Consider the following 14,858-nt stretch of genomic DNA (forward strand, 5'->3'; position numbering starts at 1 on the left):
AGCCCCAGTTCATTCACTCATGTCTTAAAGGTCATGTTTTCTCATCATCAAAGTTTCCCAGTCCCAGACTCTCCCATACCCCCATTGTGGCTTGGCTGAGTGAACAGTGATGCCCAACACTGGGCAAGGTGGAGGCAGCACTGCATTTGTCCTGTAAGCTACACTGCTTTTTCAGCATCTCACCATGATTTCTGTCAGTCCTTGCACTGACCGAGAGATGTATCTCTGATTAGTGTTACCTTAAGAGTCCTTATTGCTTGGAGGAACTGGTCAGTTGAGTCCTCAGGATCTGTGCAGTTGCTCATCCCTTGCACTGGCACAGACTGCATTTCATCCACCTTCCTCAGTCGGTTTTTCCATGTCGTTGAGACCATTTTGACTCTGTGTACTTTGTGTATGGGAACTGGGCAGAGGGGTATGGCCACCATCTCACTCTTTAAAATGGTGGTTTTGCCAAGCTGGTCCAGCTCCAAGTCATCCCTCTGCTGTCACCTTTGGTAATGAGTTTCAGCTGCAGTGTGGAAAGGTGATTTTCCTTGACTACTGCCAGTACTAGAGAGCCAGACATGCATATTTCTCGGTGTTTACTTGAACTCTGTTTTCTAGTCTCCAGGCATCTGGGTTTCACTGAACTCTTTGTTTTACAAGGTTTTAGTGAGTAGCTCTGTATTACCAGAGGTTTTTTGTTGCTGAGTGCCGGGGAATTAGAATGCAGCATAAACTAGTAAGTACAAGGTATTACTTGCTAGATTAGAGAGCTTCGATACAATATATTTGTTTAGAGATCAATTTTCAAAACTAAGAGCAAAAAAAAAATTGTGGGAAGATAATGAACCTGTGTTGATGAGCCATTCAGATGGATGCCTGAAAAATGTACCAGGAAGCATAACACTCAGGATTTATTTTTGCACGTGTATGTCCGTGTTATTTCTTCTGAATACTTTTGGTTTGCTTTCTGCATTGTTTTGCTACGTCACTTCATCCCTCCTTGGAAACTTCTTCTCTGCAGCACATCAGGCACATTTAGAATCATAGAATCATTTTGGTTGGAAAACACCCTCAGGATCATCGAGTCCAACCATAACCTAACTCTAGCACTAAACCACGTCCCTGTGAACCTCGTCCATAGGCCTTTTAAACACTTCCAGGGATGCTGACTCCACCACTTCCCTGGACAGCCTGTTCCAACACCTGACAACCCTTTCTGTGAAGAAACTTCTTTCTAATATCCAATCTAAACTTTCCCTGGTGCAACTTGAGGCCATTTCCTCTCGTCCTATCCCTTGCTACTGGGGAGAAGAGACCAACACCCTCCATGCTCCAACCTCCTTTCAGGTAGCTGTAGACAGCGATAAGGTCTCCCCTCAGCCTCCTTTTCTGCAGGCTCAACAGCCCCAGCTCTCTCAGCCGCTCCTCATCAGACTTGTGCTCCAGGCCCCTCACCAGCTTCATTGCCCTTCTCTGAACTCTCTCCGGTACCTCAATGTATTTCTTATGATGAGGGGCCCAAAACTGAACACAGGATTCAAGGTGGGGCCTCACCAGTGCTGAGTACAGGGGAACGATCACTTCCCTGGTCCTGCTGGCCACACTATTGCTGACACAAGCCAGGATGCTGTTGGCCTTTTTGGCCACCTGGGCACACTGCTGGCTCATATTCAGCCGGCTGTCAGTCAACACCCCCAGATCCTTTTCTGCCGGGAAAAAATCCTCTCAAGTTGGACAAAGGGAATAGAAACATGCCGGGTCTTGAAAACAAGCGGGAGCTGTGCTGTGGCACAGCCGGAGCCAGCTCTTTGCCGGCCATCCTGGCAAGCGGGTGCTGGGTCAGCAACCACGGGCACCGGCCGGGCCCAGGCTGGGCAGCTGCATTGGCTGCGGTGGGTTGGGGAGGGAGCGGGGACAGCTGGTTGTGCACACAATCCCTGCGAGTCTCTCTGCTAGAGCAGGGGGAATTGCGCTTCAGCCGGCTTGCAGGCATCTATAAATATCTGTGGTGTAGTTTGCATTATTATTTCAGCTGAGCTGTAAACATTTAGTTGCTGATGGCGGGTTAGAAGCTAGCACCTCTATAAATTTCAGACGGTGCAGAAATGCAGGGATTTTTATATTGGCTGACAATGAAAGTCCCCATGTCTCTTCTGATAAATAACTGCGGTGCCAAATATGTGGGGGAACTCTGTGAGCCTTTGTGGTGAAGGCTGGGAGGGGAGGAGGATGCAAAGCCTGCCCATGCGGGGAATTTCCTTAGAGCGTGCACATACCTTCTTTCTCCCGTGCAGGTTTGTGTTTGAGCTTGCCCTTTCCTCTTCACGTGTTTCCATCTCTGCCAGCAGCTAAATGAAGAGGCTAATTTGAGAGACTCCTACAAGTAATTGCAGCATGGTAATTACATAGCTAACATGAGTCTTTTCCTTGTCCTGCCTGCTGCAGGAATCTGCATGTCAAGACATGGATATAGCTTGGCAGGGATTTTTTTGTTTGTTTTACTACTTTGTTAGCATAGTTGCTGCTTAGTATCTTTCCTTTGTAGTTCTGTGCAAAAAAATCCCATGTATGTCTAGTAAAATTATGATATTGTCCTTGGAAGATGGTCCCCCCTGTTTCTACCACCAAAAACCCAGTGCATAAAATCAGAGACCCAAATTAAGTATGTAAACCAAAATCAGTCTTACATTTGGGGGATAACATTTTGGAAAGTCTTTCCTGATGCTGTGCTTCCATGCAAGAGAGCAGCTACGTAAATGGTTTGGAAAAGTGTCATTCTTTACGAAGAAATACTGCGCTTAATTAATTCTTGCTCCTGGGAGGTCAACCTGGGGCACTCATTATTGTCTTAATTGGTGGTATAAATCCTGAGGCACTGGAGGGGAAGAGAGGAAAAAAATGATGAGCAGTTAACAACATATAGCCTTTTGGATAAGTGCTAGCCAGTTGTACTGCCGTCCTAGTGACATTTTATGGTTTTATTGGGTTATAGGTCTGGTCCTCCACAAATTAGGTTAAAGGGAATTGATTTGCATAAACAAAAATATAACAAAATAGCAAAAAGGAATTATTCATTCCTGAGTTCTCCATTAAACTCTGTGAAAGAACTCAGTGTGCTGCAACTCAGAAGAGCGTTTCTTTGATCTCCTGTTATTCGTATTAAATTATATTCATTACTTTTCCCATCTGGAGTTTCCTAGCAGGCCAAAAATCATCCTACAGACATTACTGAAAGGAAGTTAACTGTAACTTTTTAATTGTATACATTTCATCTCCTTTTTTTTTTTTTAATTTGAAGAAAGCAGATGGAAGTGCATACCAGCACCTTCCTTTCTGCTTAAATTACCCAAGTGGAGAAGCAGAAAATCTCAGCCATTCTTTCGCCTCACATATTGTTTCAAGGTGATGACTGTTCTGTCTGGAGACTTTGACATGTTTGCTAAAAAGGTCAGGAGTTCAGTGAAAATGGAAATTGTGGAGAAATCCATGTGTAGTCTAGGGATGCTGTGGTACACTTGCTGGAGAAATCTGGTTGCTGCAGATTTGCAACCAAATGAATGCATCTCCCCTCTTTTGTTGGTAGCTGCCTCTCTGCCAGCTGGCCAGTGGAAGAGTTTCAAACTCCCCAGGAAAAAAAAAAAAAAAAATCAATGTTTTGATGGTTTGGGGCATGTTTTTAAATATGAGGCCAAGGTTTATGGAATCAGAAAATGTATTGGCGTGGGGCGCCATGAAAAACAGGTTTCGTTTCCAGCCTCACTAGTGGCTAATAGCTAATTGGCGTTAGTAGCTCCATGAATAATTTCCTTCAAGCTCTTTCATAATTTTTTTTTTCTTGCCCTCTGAGGCCCACAGGATTTTTTTCACCTTAGAAACTATTAGGATTTATCAAGTGTGGCCTGCCCGTCTTTGCTGGAGAATTTTTTGCAGTTGCTGATGAGCATCCCCATTTTGGTAGCTTAGAGAGGGGTGACAGCTTCCTCATCTGCCTGTCCCTGTCCTCTCAGCCTTTTTCTCTTTTTAAGAAGTGAGAAAACTCTGAAACCTTTCAAGCTTTTCCATTTGCGTAAAAGATAATAAAAGGAGAATAGGCCTTTTTTTCCTCTTAGTGGGTTGCTCTTAGGTCCACACGTCTGTATTCCCATATGCGAGACATGGGATAACACCTGCTTATTTTTGTGAAGTGTTTTGAGTTCTGTTGATTTTCAAACAAACAAAACTGGTTTCAATAACAAATTTGGTTTTCTTCAGCTGTGGAAGGTTATGGCTGCTCGTCATCTGCAGAATAAATGGCTAGACGAGATGAAACGTGGAAATAACAGCAATGACGGACAAACCCGGAGCACGTACCAGGGCGGGCGGGTGCCCAGCCCTTCTGCTGCGGGCAGCTGGCATCTCTAGGTGCTCTCCACAAGCTATTGACATTTAACAGCGTTTATTCATTTGTTTGTGCAAAGATCTGCCTGTTCTGCCCTGACATACATCATCAGTGCAATTTCCTTGCTTCCTGGCAGCGAGCCTTCCTCTACTTATTGTTGTAGCTGCTTCCATTTTGTGCCGGCGGTGGTTTCCAGCCACCATGTCAGACAATTAATTTGTTTATTCTGCAAGCTGTGACTTCTAAAGCGTGATAGACAGTGCAGACATCCCGGAAAAGTGCTGTGCAACTGGGAATGCACTCATTTTAGCTTCCTTTTAGATAGCTGCTTTGGCAGCTTTCGTTACTTGTGGGGTCTCATGTTCTGGCTGCAGCCATTTTACAGTGTCTTTTACACTATACAGAATCACTTAACAGCATATACCGCGGCTTTTAGGTCTTTTATAAGCCTTTCTATGCAGCTCCTGTTGTGGGATTGCATGTTATCAAAGCTTTCCAGAGAAAATATTCCTGGTTAACAATGAAAAATTGTGTCCCTCTGCCCTAACCTGACCGCCGATCCTACTAGGACTTCGTGAGGAAGGGGCTTTTTTGTTCATTGACTGCTGCCACCTGTAATAAAGGTACTGCAGACTACATTCACTTCTTGAACATACCTGGCCGATTCCCTGGACACAGAGCAAAGTGCAGATCTCATCACTGAGAGAGACCTTAAACGCCTCTGATGCTCCACTGAGAGCAGGAACAGGGTCCTTCCCTTGCATGCATATGTTTTGCAGGGTTAGCAAAGATAGAAAAGAAGCTGTGCATCACAAACAGATTTGTTTTGTAGGAGGAGTATATGTTTGTACAGCACCTCTTTCAGAGTAAAGCTAATGGCAGAGATTTCAGGTATGTTGTGGGCTAGATTTTCTTTTTAGTTGTTAATGGTTTTTATCTTTCCCTTCAGAGCTTTGTCAGTCAGAGTTTATAAATTACAAACCGTACTGTAGAAAAGTCTTCTCTACTCCTTTGCTTCTCTTATGAAAAAGTAGCAATACACTGCACTCAGAAGCTTATTTTGCAAATTTACAAAAGAATGGCCTCTAAATCTGCAGGAGTCGTAGCTGGCTGCCTGTGTTTGGAGGTAGTCAAAGCTGAACCAGATGAACCGAGTAGGCTGTTCAAACAGATTGAGGTTGCAATAGCCCTTCTCTGCTGATGACCCTGTCCCTGGCTTGCATTGCAGCTTCTCAACTTGTAAGCCCACTGTGTCTGCAGATAAGATTTGGCATGCCCTTTGCTGGCAAAATATTTGTAAGACGTTCTTGAGATCAAACGATCCATCTCTCCATGCGGTGTGCACAACTTGAGCTCTAAATCATCTGATTTGCCAAAATCAGCTGGACGGTGAAGGAAAGGGAGTTGTACAGATTCTCTACCAGATATGTGAGGGTAGCAGTTCATGCTAACAATTCTGTAAGACTTCATAAGCTTAAACACTTAACAATATCTTGAGGACTCATCCTTAATGACCTGCTTTGTATTCAGATAATCAGTGGCATAATGGCTTTCAAAATATTACTGGAATAGTTAATATTTTCTGTAGGTGCTGCTGCTCTGCACTGAGGTCTCTAATTTTGACAAACTACCAGGCGAATACTACAAAAGTAAGTGTGACTGGAATGAGGTGGGTTTTTGGCATTGTGTTGAAGTTATTATAGATTGACTAAATAGGTTGTTTAGTTCTAAGCAACAGATCTAGTAAACTGGGTTTTGCTGCTTAATGCATATGGTTTCATGTATCGGTCTCTGCTTTCAGTGCAGCAGATAAGATATCAACACAATTAAAAGTGAAAAATAATCTGTCTGCTCCGCCAGTGGTGGATGCTCAGAGAACACACGCTGATACAATAGATTTCTGAATAATTTATACTCAGCATTTTTTCCTTGCACTCGGTAAATGAGGACGCCTAATGTGGCATGGTCAGAGTGATACTCTATCTGTCATCCATTAAGATAACAAGATTGGTGGGCCTGGGAGGAGCGTGGCGTGGTGCGCAGAAAAGATGAGATTAACAATTGAAACGTTTGTCTGAAATGCTTTGTGTAAAGAATGCCAATAAAAGCAGCTCAGAAGGAAGGAATTAATTCATAAGCGTGACTTCTGCAAAGCCTTGTTTGTCTTCGCTAAAATAAAAACACAAGATCCGTGTTGCTTTCAAAAGCCGTGGATAAAAGGAATATTAGAGCAAATCACTGTTCCTGATAGGTCTTCAGTAGTTTACTTTAAATTCAAGTACTTTGTAGGTGCTATCGAAAACAATTATGTATGACAGTAATGTTTTATGTTTCACGGAATGGGGTTTTTTAATCTATTCATAAGGCATTTTAATTTCAAAAAAAGACGCATTTGTGCTTGTTTTTGGCACAGGAGTGTCTCGTCTCCCATCACAGGGTGTTAGTTTGGATGAGATGCTAAAATATTTGTATCAGAAATTGCTCATGTAAATATTCAGCCAAACAGACTACTTTTGAGGTGAATGGATTACAGTAAGTAGTAGCTTTATTTTCCAAAAGCCAGGAGGTGCCTGAAGTTGATTAATTTATAAGCAGTGGTGGTTTGCTGTCTCTGAAGTTTCTGACAACTTCTTAAGGTAAAGTCATATTTGGAGTTTCTTGGTTTTTGAAGAAACTGTTGGGGTTGTGAGATCAGATGGAAGTAATTTGACAAAAAGCACTTGGAGGAAAAAAATTAGGCTTGCTTCTATCTTTGCTATTTTTAGCAAACTGGCCAGTCTGTTATACCTGTGCTGTCTGGAACCCAGCCTTGCAGTGGTTTAAATGTGCTTTTCTGTTTAACTGGGCAGCAAGTGCCCACTCTGCCCACCCCTGTGTACCGCAGGGTTTCCTCTTGCCTCAGAGCTGCTGGTAACAAAAGCAAGTGAAGTCCGGACGCCCACAGAGGGATAAGACGGGACGCTGCCTGGCTTTTTAACCCAGTGTCAGATTTGGGAAACATTTCTGGGCAAGACCCCGCTTGCAGTGCCTCCTAAAATTTGTGGCTGCCCAGCATGAGGCTTGTGGAGGCAGGTGTCAAAAATTAGTTTATAAAACCGTTTAAGCTTCTAAAATTAATATCCTCATCTGTAGCTTTCACTGTGTGTAGGAAGACGTTGCCTGAGGAGGTTAGGCTGTTGAAGAAACTGTCTTCATTTTGACCTGGAGATCTGCTTTTTCTAAGTTTGCTCTTCTTAAGCCTTTTATGTTAGCAATGAGTTCATGAATGCTTTATACTTGCTGTCTGCAGAAGCTGGATCACCTTTTTCTGTTGGGTTGTGTGGTCAGCTTCCTATGGTAAATACTGAGCCGGCCTCCTCTGCTTTCCTTCCTGATGGGCTGTAATTAAACCCTAGGTTAAAAGGACGCAGAACCTACGTCTGAGTGTCAGAACTTATCAATCACTGGGTGCCATGAGCCAATGGTTATATTTTGGTGAAGTACAGGTATATTTGGAGGAGGCTGTTTGGTCTTTTCCCTGTATTGGGTGACATTGTCGAAGCTCGTATTTTGTTTCAAGTGGTGCCCATGTCAGTAAACCAGAAGCCTCTTGAGCATGGATACACGACAACCTCTGCCCCCAGGCATGTGAAGCAAAAAAGGAGGATTTGGAGGCTGGTTTTGTTTTGTTTTGTTTTTTAAATTATTCCGGTTGTTCAGTGTGGTGAGGTAGCTGCTGCATGAGAGGGTTGGTTTTGTTCATTTGGGCCATTTCGTTTCCTGCCCTGTCAGCCTGGTGGTAGGAGAGTGATTCTATCGGTGACTGTGGGTGTTAATTTACATGCAGCGCTGGATGAAGCCGGGGTGGCTGCACGGGACCCCACCGGTCCTGGCTTCCCCTGCCTCTTTCCAAATGAGAAGTGGTGACCAAATAAGCCGTATAGAGACCCTTGAACCAGCACAGCTCACACTTTCTGTCTGTTGAATTAAACCAAAATAGATGCCACAGACTCCTCAGTTCTAGTTAGCATCGTCAGCAATTGCCACAGAGCTGGGCATCGCAATTAAGCAAATGCCAAAGCAAGAAAGTGACTGTTACCATAAACGTTTTTCTTGGCAAGTAAACAAATATATACACGCTTGCCATACTTTCCATTGCAAAGATTCAAGCAATGTTAATGGTCAAAAGTGTGGACTATAACAAAGCAGTGTTATTAATAACCTAAAAGGTTTTAATTGTCTAAACAAATATATTTAAATTCTTCTTCTGTGTCCAGTAGCATTAGGAAAAGAAAGGAGTGAGGAGTTTTTATTTACCTCTTAGATGGTAGTATTAAGTATGTTCTAAATCAGAGGAGCCGACTTCAGGATGAGGCTTGCCTGTGCAAGAGCTGCAGAAGACTATTGCCAAGGGTTACGTGATTAAGGAGGCATTTTTCAATTCTGAGTGAATTTGAGGTATTTTCATAACATTAGCATCTATTGCATGTTGGGTGTGCAAGGAATTTATGACCAGCCCTTACTGGCTGTGCCCGCCCTACCACTCCCTGATCATATGGCCAGAAACTCTCCTGGTTAACTCTGAACGATAGGGGTTTTTTGGCATTTGAGCTACTTGCATATCTCGATGAGTGCTTCTAGGAGAGCCAATTTTATAGCTTAACCATGATTGCATCTTTAGGCAAACACATTGTGGCCACAGAGCTATCGTCTGCGGCTTCAAGTTTACTGCTGCCCTGTAGGGTGTAAACATGCGGCTGGTTGAAGAGTTTTAACCTCTCAAGCCCTTCAAGAAATATTAAATTGCAAACTATTCTTCTATAATTCTATGATCTTGACTGAAATCTGACCCTGGTGCTTGCTGAAATGATTTTCAAAATCTGAGCGAGAAGGTTAAATAGTGCTGTCAGATTTCCAAATGTCTGTTGCAGAAATACTTTCGCTGAATATCTGTGGGTTGACCTCTGAAATGTTTAAAGCAATCATCTTCTTTTTTTTTACTTTTCTTTCTTCATTATTATATGATATTATCTAAAGCTTGCATTTTAGTGCAGATAAAGAAATCAACTTGTTTTTTGCCTTTTTTTCTGTGCCAGCTAACCTTGCCATTTATGGCTGTTTTTCTCTCTTGCTGAAGGACAAATCCAGTCCAATGGTGTTCCTTAAGTATAAACCAGACTTCTAGTTCTCTTTAATTTATGTTCAAGACCATTGTAATTACCTGATTATTTTCACAGCTGTATCTGAATAAGAAAAAAAATGCTGTAATTGGCAACTTTTACAAGTTCACAACTCAATAACCTGATGCTGGAACTCTTCCACCTGCAGAAGCCTCATTAATTGTTGTAGGAGTTCCAGCAGCTAAGAGACCTGGGTTTCAAATTATTTCTGGTTTTACGTGCAGCCTTCAAACTAGAGAATCTCTGCAGTAACAAAAATAGACAGGACCTTTAGGCTGAGAGAGGACGTCAGTTGTTGGATGAGTGTTTGACTTCCAAGTGGAAGGCTTTTGTTTACCCAACTCATTACTACATCCCTGAGCCCAAACTGGTTTTATTTGAGCTTTTTTTGTAAAATCTAGGACTTCATTTCCTGTTACTAGTTCTAGTTTTGTTTATTTTGGCCTTAGGTTGCATTATTTAATTAGTTTTTATTTAAGAGATGCATCTTATGTTGCAAGAAACAGTACTAAATTACAATAAGACTGAGTCTTTAAAGATGCCATGCTCCAGCCATAACTTTGAATTTATTTTGTTATTTTAAAACTGTGTTAGTGCCTGTCTCTAAGGGTTGTGGGAATCTTAAAAGTTTATTTGATTTCTTTCTTTCTTGATTTCAGGGCTTTTTCCGCAGGAGTATCCAGAAGAACATGGTTTACACATGTCACAGAGATAAAAACTGTGTTATCAATAAAGTTACCAGAAATCGCTGCCAGTACTGCAGACTACAGAAGTGCTTTGAAGTGGGAATGTCCAAAGAATGTAAGTTGTCTTCAGAAGTGATTTATTGTTTGTCATATCCTATGTGTATGTGGCAGTCCCAAGGGAGAAAAATATTAGGCAAATATGTGATTGAAGCCAGTATCTGCATTCGTATGTAGAGAGCAGAGTATGGATTTTATATACAGCTTCAGACCTATACTTTACAAACTTCTGAGTCCTTAACTTTGCAGCCTAAATGCCATCAGTTAAGAACTTGTAGTGCAGCACGTTACCTGTGCGATGTGGCCACCCCGCGTGGATGTGAGAACTCCCAAGTGGGTAATTTCGCCAGGTTTCCTAAAAGAACAAACCCACACATACTTACTTTAAGACTGGATTATCTCCCATCTGCTCTAGAAATGGCTTTTTGGGGCAAGGGAGTAAGGGGAACAGCATTGGCTTCCTAAGCTCAGTTTCAATTCTCCCACTACCCTGCAGACCGGCTTGCGGCTTTCCTGGGCTTGGTGTCAGCCCAGGCTGTCATTTCACAAGGGCTTCCTGATGGTGCAGTTAGAATCATAGAATCATTTTGGTTGGAAAAGACCTTCAAGATTGTCGAGTCCAAGCATTAACCTAACACTGTCAGGTCCACCTCTAAACCATGTCCCTAAGAAGCTCATCTATGTGTCTTTCAAACCCCTCTGGGGATGGTGACTCCACCACTGCCGTGGGCAGCTTGTTCCAATGCCTGACAACCCTTTCCGTGAAGAAATTTTCCTAATATCCAATCTAAACCACCCCTGGCGCAACTTCAGGCCATGTCCTCTCATCCTTCAGCCTTCTTCAGCTTTGCACCTTTTCTCTCATGCCAATGCAGGTGCTTGCACCAGAGGTCCTTCTTTTGGTGGTAGTGCCAGTTTGTGCCGTTTTATAAAGCCAATGGTACACTGGCCTTGAGTCTTCTGTTCTTACAACAAGCTGACAAGGTGCATAAGAAACCCAAAGGGTTTTCCTCTCCCTTCTTTTCTAGGAATCTCCGATTTGCCCTTTAAATTAAAAAATTTAAAAATAAAATATTTAGGTAGAAATCTGTGCTTTTTCTCCTTTTTTGGTTTATTGATTTACCTGTCAAGCATGAAAATTTAGCTAAAAAAGCCATTCTCAAATCCCTATGGGGTAATGCTTCTGCAACTTTCTCATTTTTGATTAGAGTAATTTCAGTGGCAAAAAAGTCTTTGTGGCAGTGATTTGATTGTTGAGGGTTTTTACCTCTATCAGTGATGTTCCTGATTTCAATAGGTCAATTCCACTAATAAACACTACAGAAATTTGTAGTTTGTGCATAAGAGCAGGGGGAAAAATTGCCCAGCACCACTTTTTTAATTCACCCACAGGAGTTTCTTGGAGAGACTTTAAGACCAGAGGGAAAAAAAATGACACTGCTAAGACATTTATAACTAAACTATGACTTAAATCAGTTCTCATCCTCAGCATTTCTCCTTCCCGAATTGCGTGGGACTTCCCAGAAGTTCCCTTCTCTGTACTTGGGCAGGAGCTGAAGGGGTCCCAAAGTCACACTGATCCCTCCTGTTGGCATCCTTTTTTTTCTCTCCCAGCCTCTCTTTCCTCTCTTCTCAGAGGAAAACTGTGGAGGAGCAGAGGAAGAACCAAATACATATTTAGAACCACCTTGCAGTGTTTCCAACTCCTTTTCATGGAAATCTGAAATTGTGGTTATTGAAAAGGGCCAACATCAAATTTCAAGCAACTGGGGGAGCTAGGAGGTCTTAGGATTTCCATCGTTTCACTGTCCTTGTTGGGATTTCTCGTTTTCTTGTGTGCCCGAAGTGCACTTCTCTGTACTTATGTATAGATTTACTGGAGTTGAGACCATGATGGAAGTAAGGGAGAAGGCAGGCTAAATACAAAGATGCACGAAGATGTAAGATTAAATGAGGAGGATTTTATTGATAGGTATTTGACTGCATATTTATCTGTGCACATGAAGCTTTTTTCTTGATAAAAACCATGTGATGCAGTTTGGAAGGGAAGAGAAAACACTTTTCTCACCTGAGAGCTTGTTGGTCTTTAATTCTTAAGGATTTTATTGCTGATGTGAAGAAGTAATCTTATTAAATGCTGTAACGTCACGTCAGACTAGGTTTTGGAAATATCAGCAGTATTTCTAACAAGTTAACCAAAGTTACTTGGGGTAAAGTATAAAGACTTACTGCCTTTTAGGTGATGGATTGTTTTCCCCAAAAGGGTAGCTGGAGCTTTGCCAGCAAGAATTAAGGTTTTGCTCTGCCTGTTTCCGTGGGTGAACTGAGAGAAATGGCCCTTTGGCAGTTGCCTTTATCTCAAACCACTACAGGCACTGAAGGGGGAGTAACAGGTTGGAGGGGGAACAGAGGATACTGGGGAGAAGCGAGGGATGTCCTCTGGCTGCACTTCTGTAGAAGGCATTTGCAAAGCAACAGAGGAATTATTTTAAATGTCATCAGTTTGAATGCAGTTTGTCTTGTCTTCTGGGTTTAAGAATTAAGTCTGAAGCTATTCCGTGTTATCCCTCGATAAACAGGAGTTTTTCATCTCTTTACTGAGATTTGAAAAACTCTTATCTGACCTTCTTTCATACGTATCTCCAGGTTTCAAGTCCATTTCTTTAGAAGTTTATGTAAACAAAGGCACATTTGTCAGTGAGCTTTTTTTTACCAGACAGAGGTTTTTCTTTTACCCCAGTACCTTATTCACATTTTGGTTTTCTGTCTTCTTACAATTCTGTTACCTTGTAACGTGAAAGCCATGAACAAAGGACAGAAAAAAAAGTATCAGAGAAATCTCAGAGGGAAATGAGCCTACAATGCTCAAACCAGTCCCAAATGGGGAAAGTAGTGGTTGTGGGCAGCTGCAAATAGGAACCCCAAGGTCTGTTCCCAGGATGTGAGGAGTAAATGCAGAGTTTCAGTATACAGAACAATCTGTGCTTAAATGCTACAGTCCTGTGTTTATTTGTTCTGCCTTTAAAGGGCATGCAAAAGTACTTGCATATGTGACTCCTTTTGAGCTTAATGAGAGTTACACACAAACATCAGAGATGAGAACTGACTGCCTAGCCTGTGTGATAAGGAAGGTTTTAAGAATGCTGGTACAGTGTTTTGGAAGAGAAGATGTACTGAGCATTTCTTCTATGCTTTTATCTTGTTTTAGAGAATGAAGTGAGGTGATGAAGGAATGCACCAAATTTGCATTTCTTTACAGGTTGTTTTGTTTGTGTAGGGGAAAAAAAGTTATCTTCAACCCCATGTTTGTCCCGAGATCTGATCAGGAGAGGTCAATAACAAAACTGCCTCCGAGGCAGGAGTGGAGCTATTTGCCTTGTGATAATATCTGCAGGACCTGCTGAAACTGGATCCCACTAGTGTTGGGACTGTCTTTCATTGTGCAGTCCCTGTTGCAAAAAAAGTTTGTGCTCCAAATAGACAAGACAAAGGGTGTGAGGTGAAACGACTTAGTGATGACTGTCCTATCATCCTACAACAGGGCAAAACACAGCTTGAAATAAAGCCTTGCCACCTTTCATCAGATCCCCTTCCTTCAGAAACCCCTGAGCTTGTGTCCCTGCAGCCTGAGCCGCAGCTCTTGGTGTGACAGCCCTGAGCCAGCCCCGCCGCCAGCACCGTATCAGATTTTGGGCTCACTGTATGGCTGTCCCGCGTCAGTTCATGCATTGGGTGCTCAGGAGTGTGTGCATGCAGCTGAGGCTCTGATCCCCACTCCAGACCATCTTTCTTACCCTTGCAGCCTGTTAATTTTTTTAATTAACATGTCGAGACAAATGGTGATCCCACAGGGCTATTTTTTTTTTTTTCTGCTGCTGAAGTGAGAGGGCTACTGAGGCTGACAGAGGCTCATTATGTGATGGAGAGCCTTAAGAAACTAACCTTTGCCCTTCTATTACATGATCTCTAAGCTGATGTTGAAGCACCATCCTTGGCCTGACCTCAGGTGTCAGCCAGAAGTGCCCTGTTGCCTGGATGCACGGACGTGGGTCCTTGGGAGCTGGCAAAGGGTCACGCGTACAGTGCTGCCCCCCGCAATTAGGGGAAAACTTGGGGAGCTGGGCAAAAGTCTCCAGCAATAATGGACTCTTTCAAGCAGGATGCTGGAACATACACTGCGTAAGGTGAAGCCCGCCCTTAAAGAAAACCTAAACTGCATTTATGGCAGGGAACAAGGGGAAAGAAAATGGAGCTTCCTTCTGCCACAACTGCTTAGCTTAGCCCGGCAGCTCTCCCACCTCCATCCTCCCTGTGTTACAAAATTTGCTGGCTGCAAGGACTGTCACTGCGCTTGGTAATCTGCAAGGTGCCCCTCAGACACGGACCCAGCCCATGTACCGGGGTGTGATGCGGAGGAGCCCTCTGTGCTGGCATAAACCACGTCTGCAGTGCGCTCTAATAGAGCAAAATTATGTTTATAAAGGCATGGAATTATTGTTCCAGATTGCTTCAGTGCACTGAAGCAATGTTCAGATTTGTAAATCTGCTTACAATTAACCTCCCTGGAGGGAGGGAAGGAGGAAGGCAGGG

At 42.9% G+C, this 14,858-nt stretch overlaps 1 protein-coding gene across 4 annotated transcripts in view; it reads left to right on the top strand.

The window, feature by feature from the left end:
* Positions 1-14,858, top strand: part of RARB (retinoic acid receptor beta) — a 330,006-nt gene that overhangs the window by 273,407 nt on the left and 41,741 nt on the right. For all 4 annotated transcript variants that reach the window (XM_065629747.1, XM_065629748.1, XM_065629749.1 and 1 more), the window contains one exon: positions 10,185-10,326. In XM_065629747.1, the coding sequence (XP_065485819.1) occupies positions 10,185-10,326 (142 nt within the window). The remainder of the gene's footprint in view (positions 1-10,184; positions 10,327-14,858) is intronic.

The sequence above is a fragment of the Caloenas nicobarica genome, chromosome 2 (genome assembly GCF_036013445.1).
Source record: "Caloenas nicobarica isolate bCalNic1 chromosome 2, bCalNic1.hap1, whole genome shotgun sequence".
Classification (NCBI taxonomy): domain Eukaryota; kingdom Metazoa; phylum Chordata; class Aves; order Columbiformes; family Columbidae; genus Caloenas; species Caloenas nicobarica.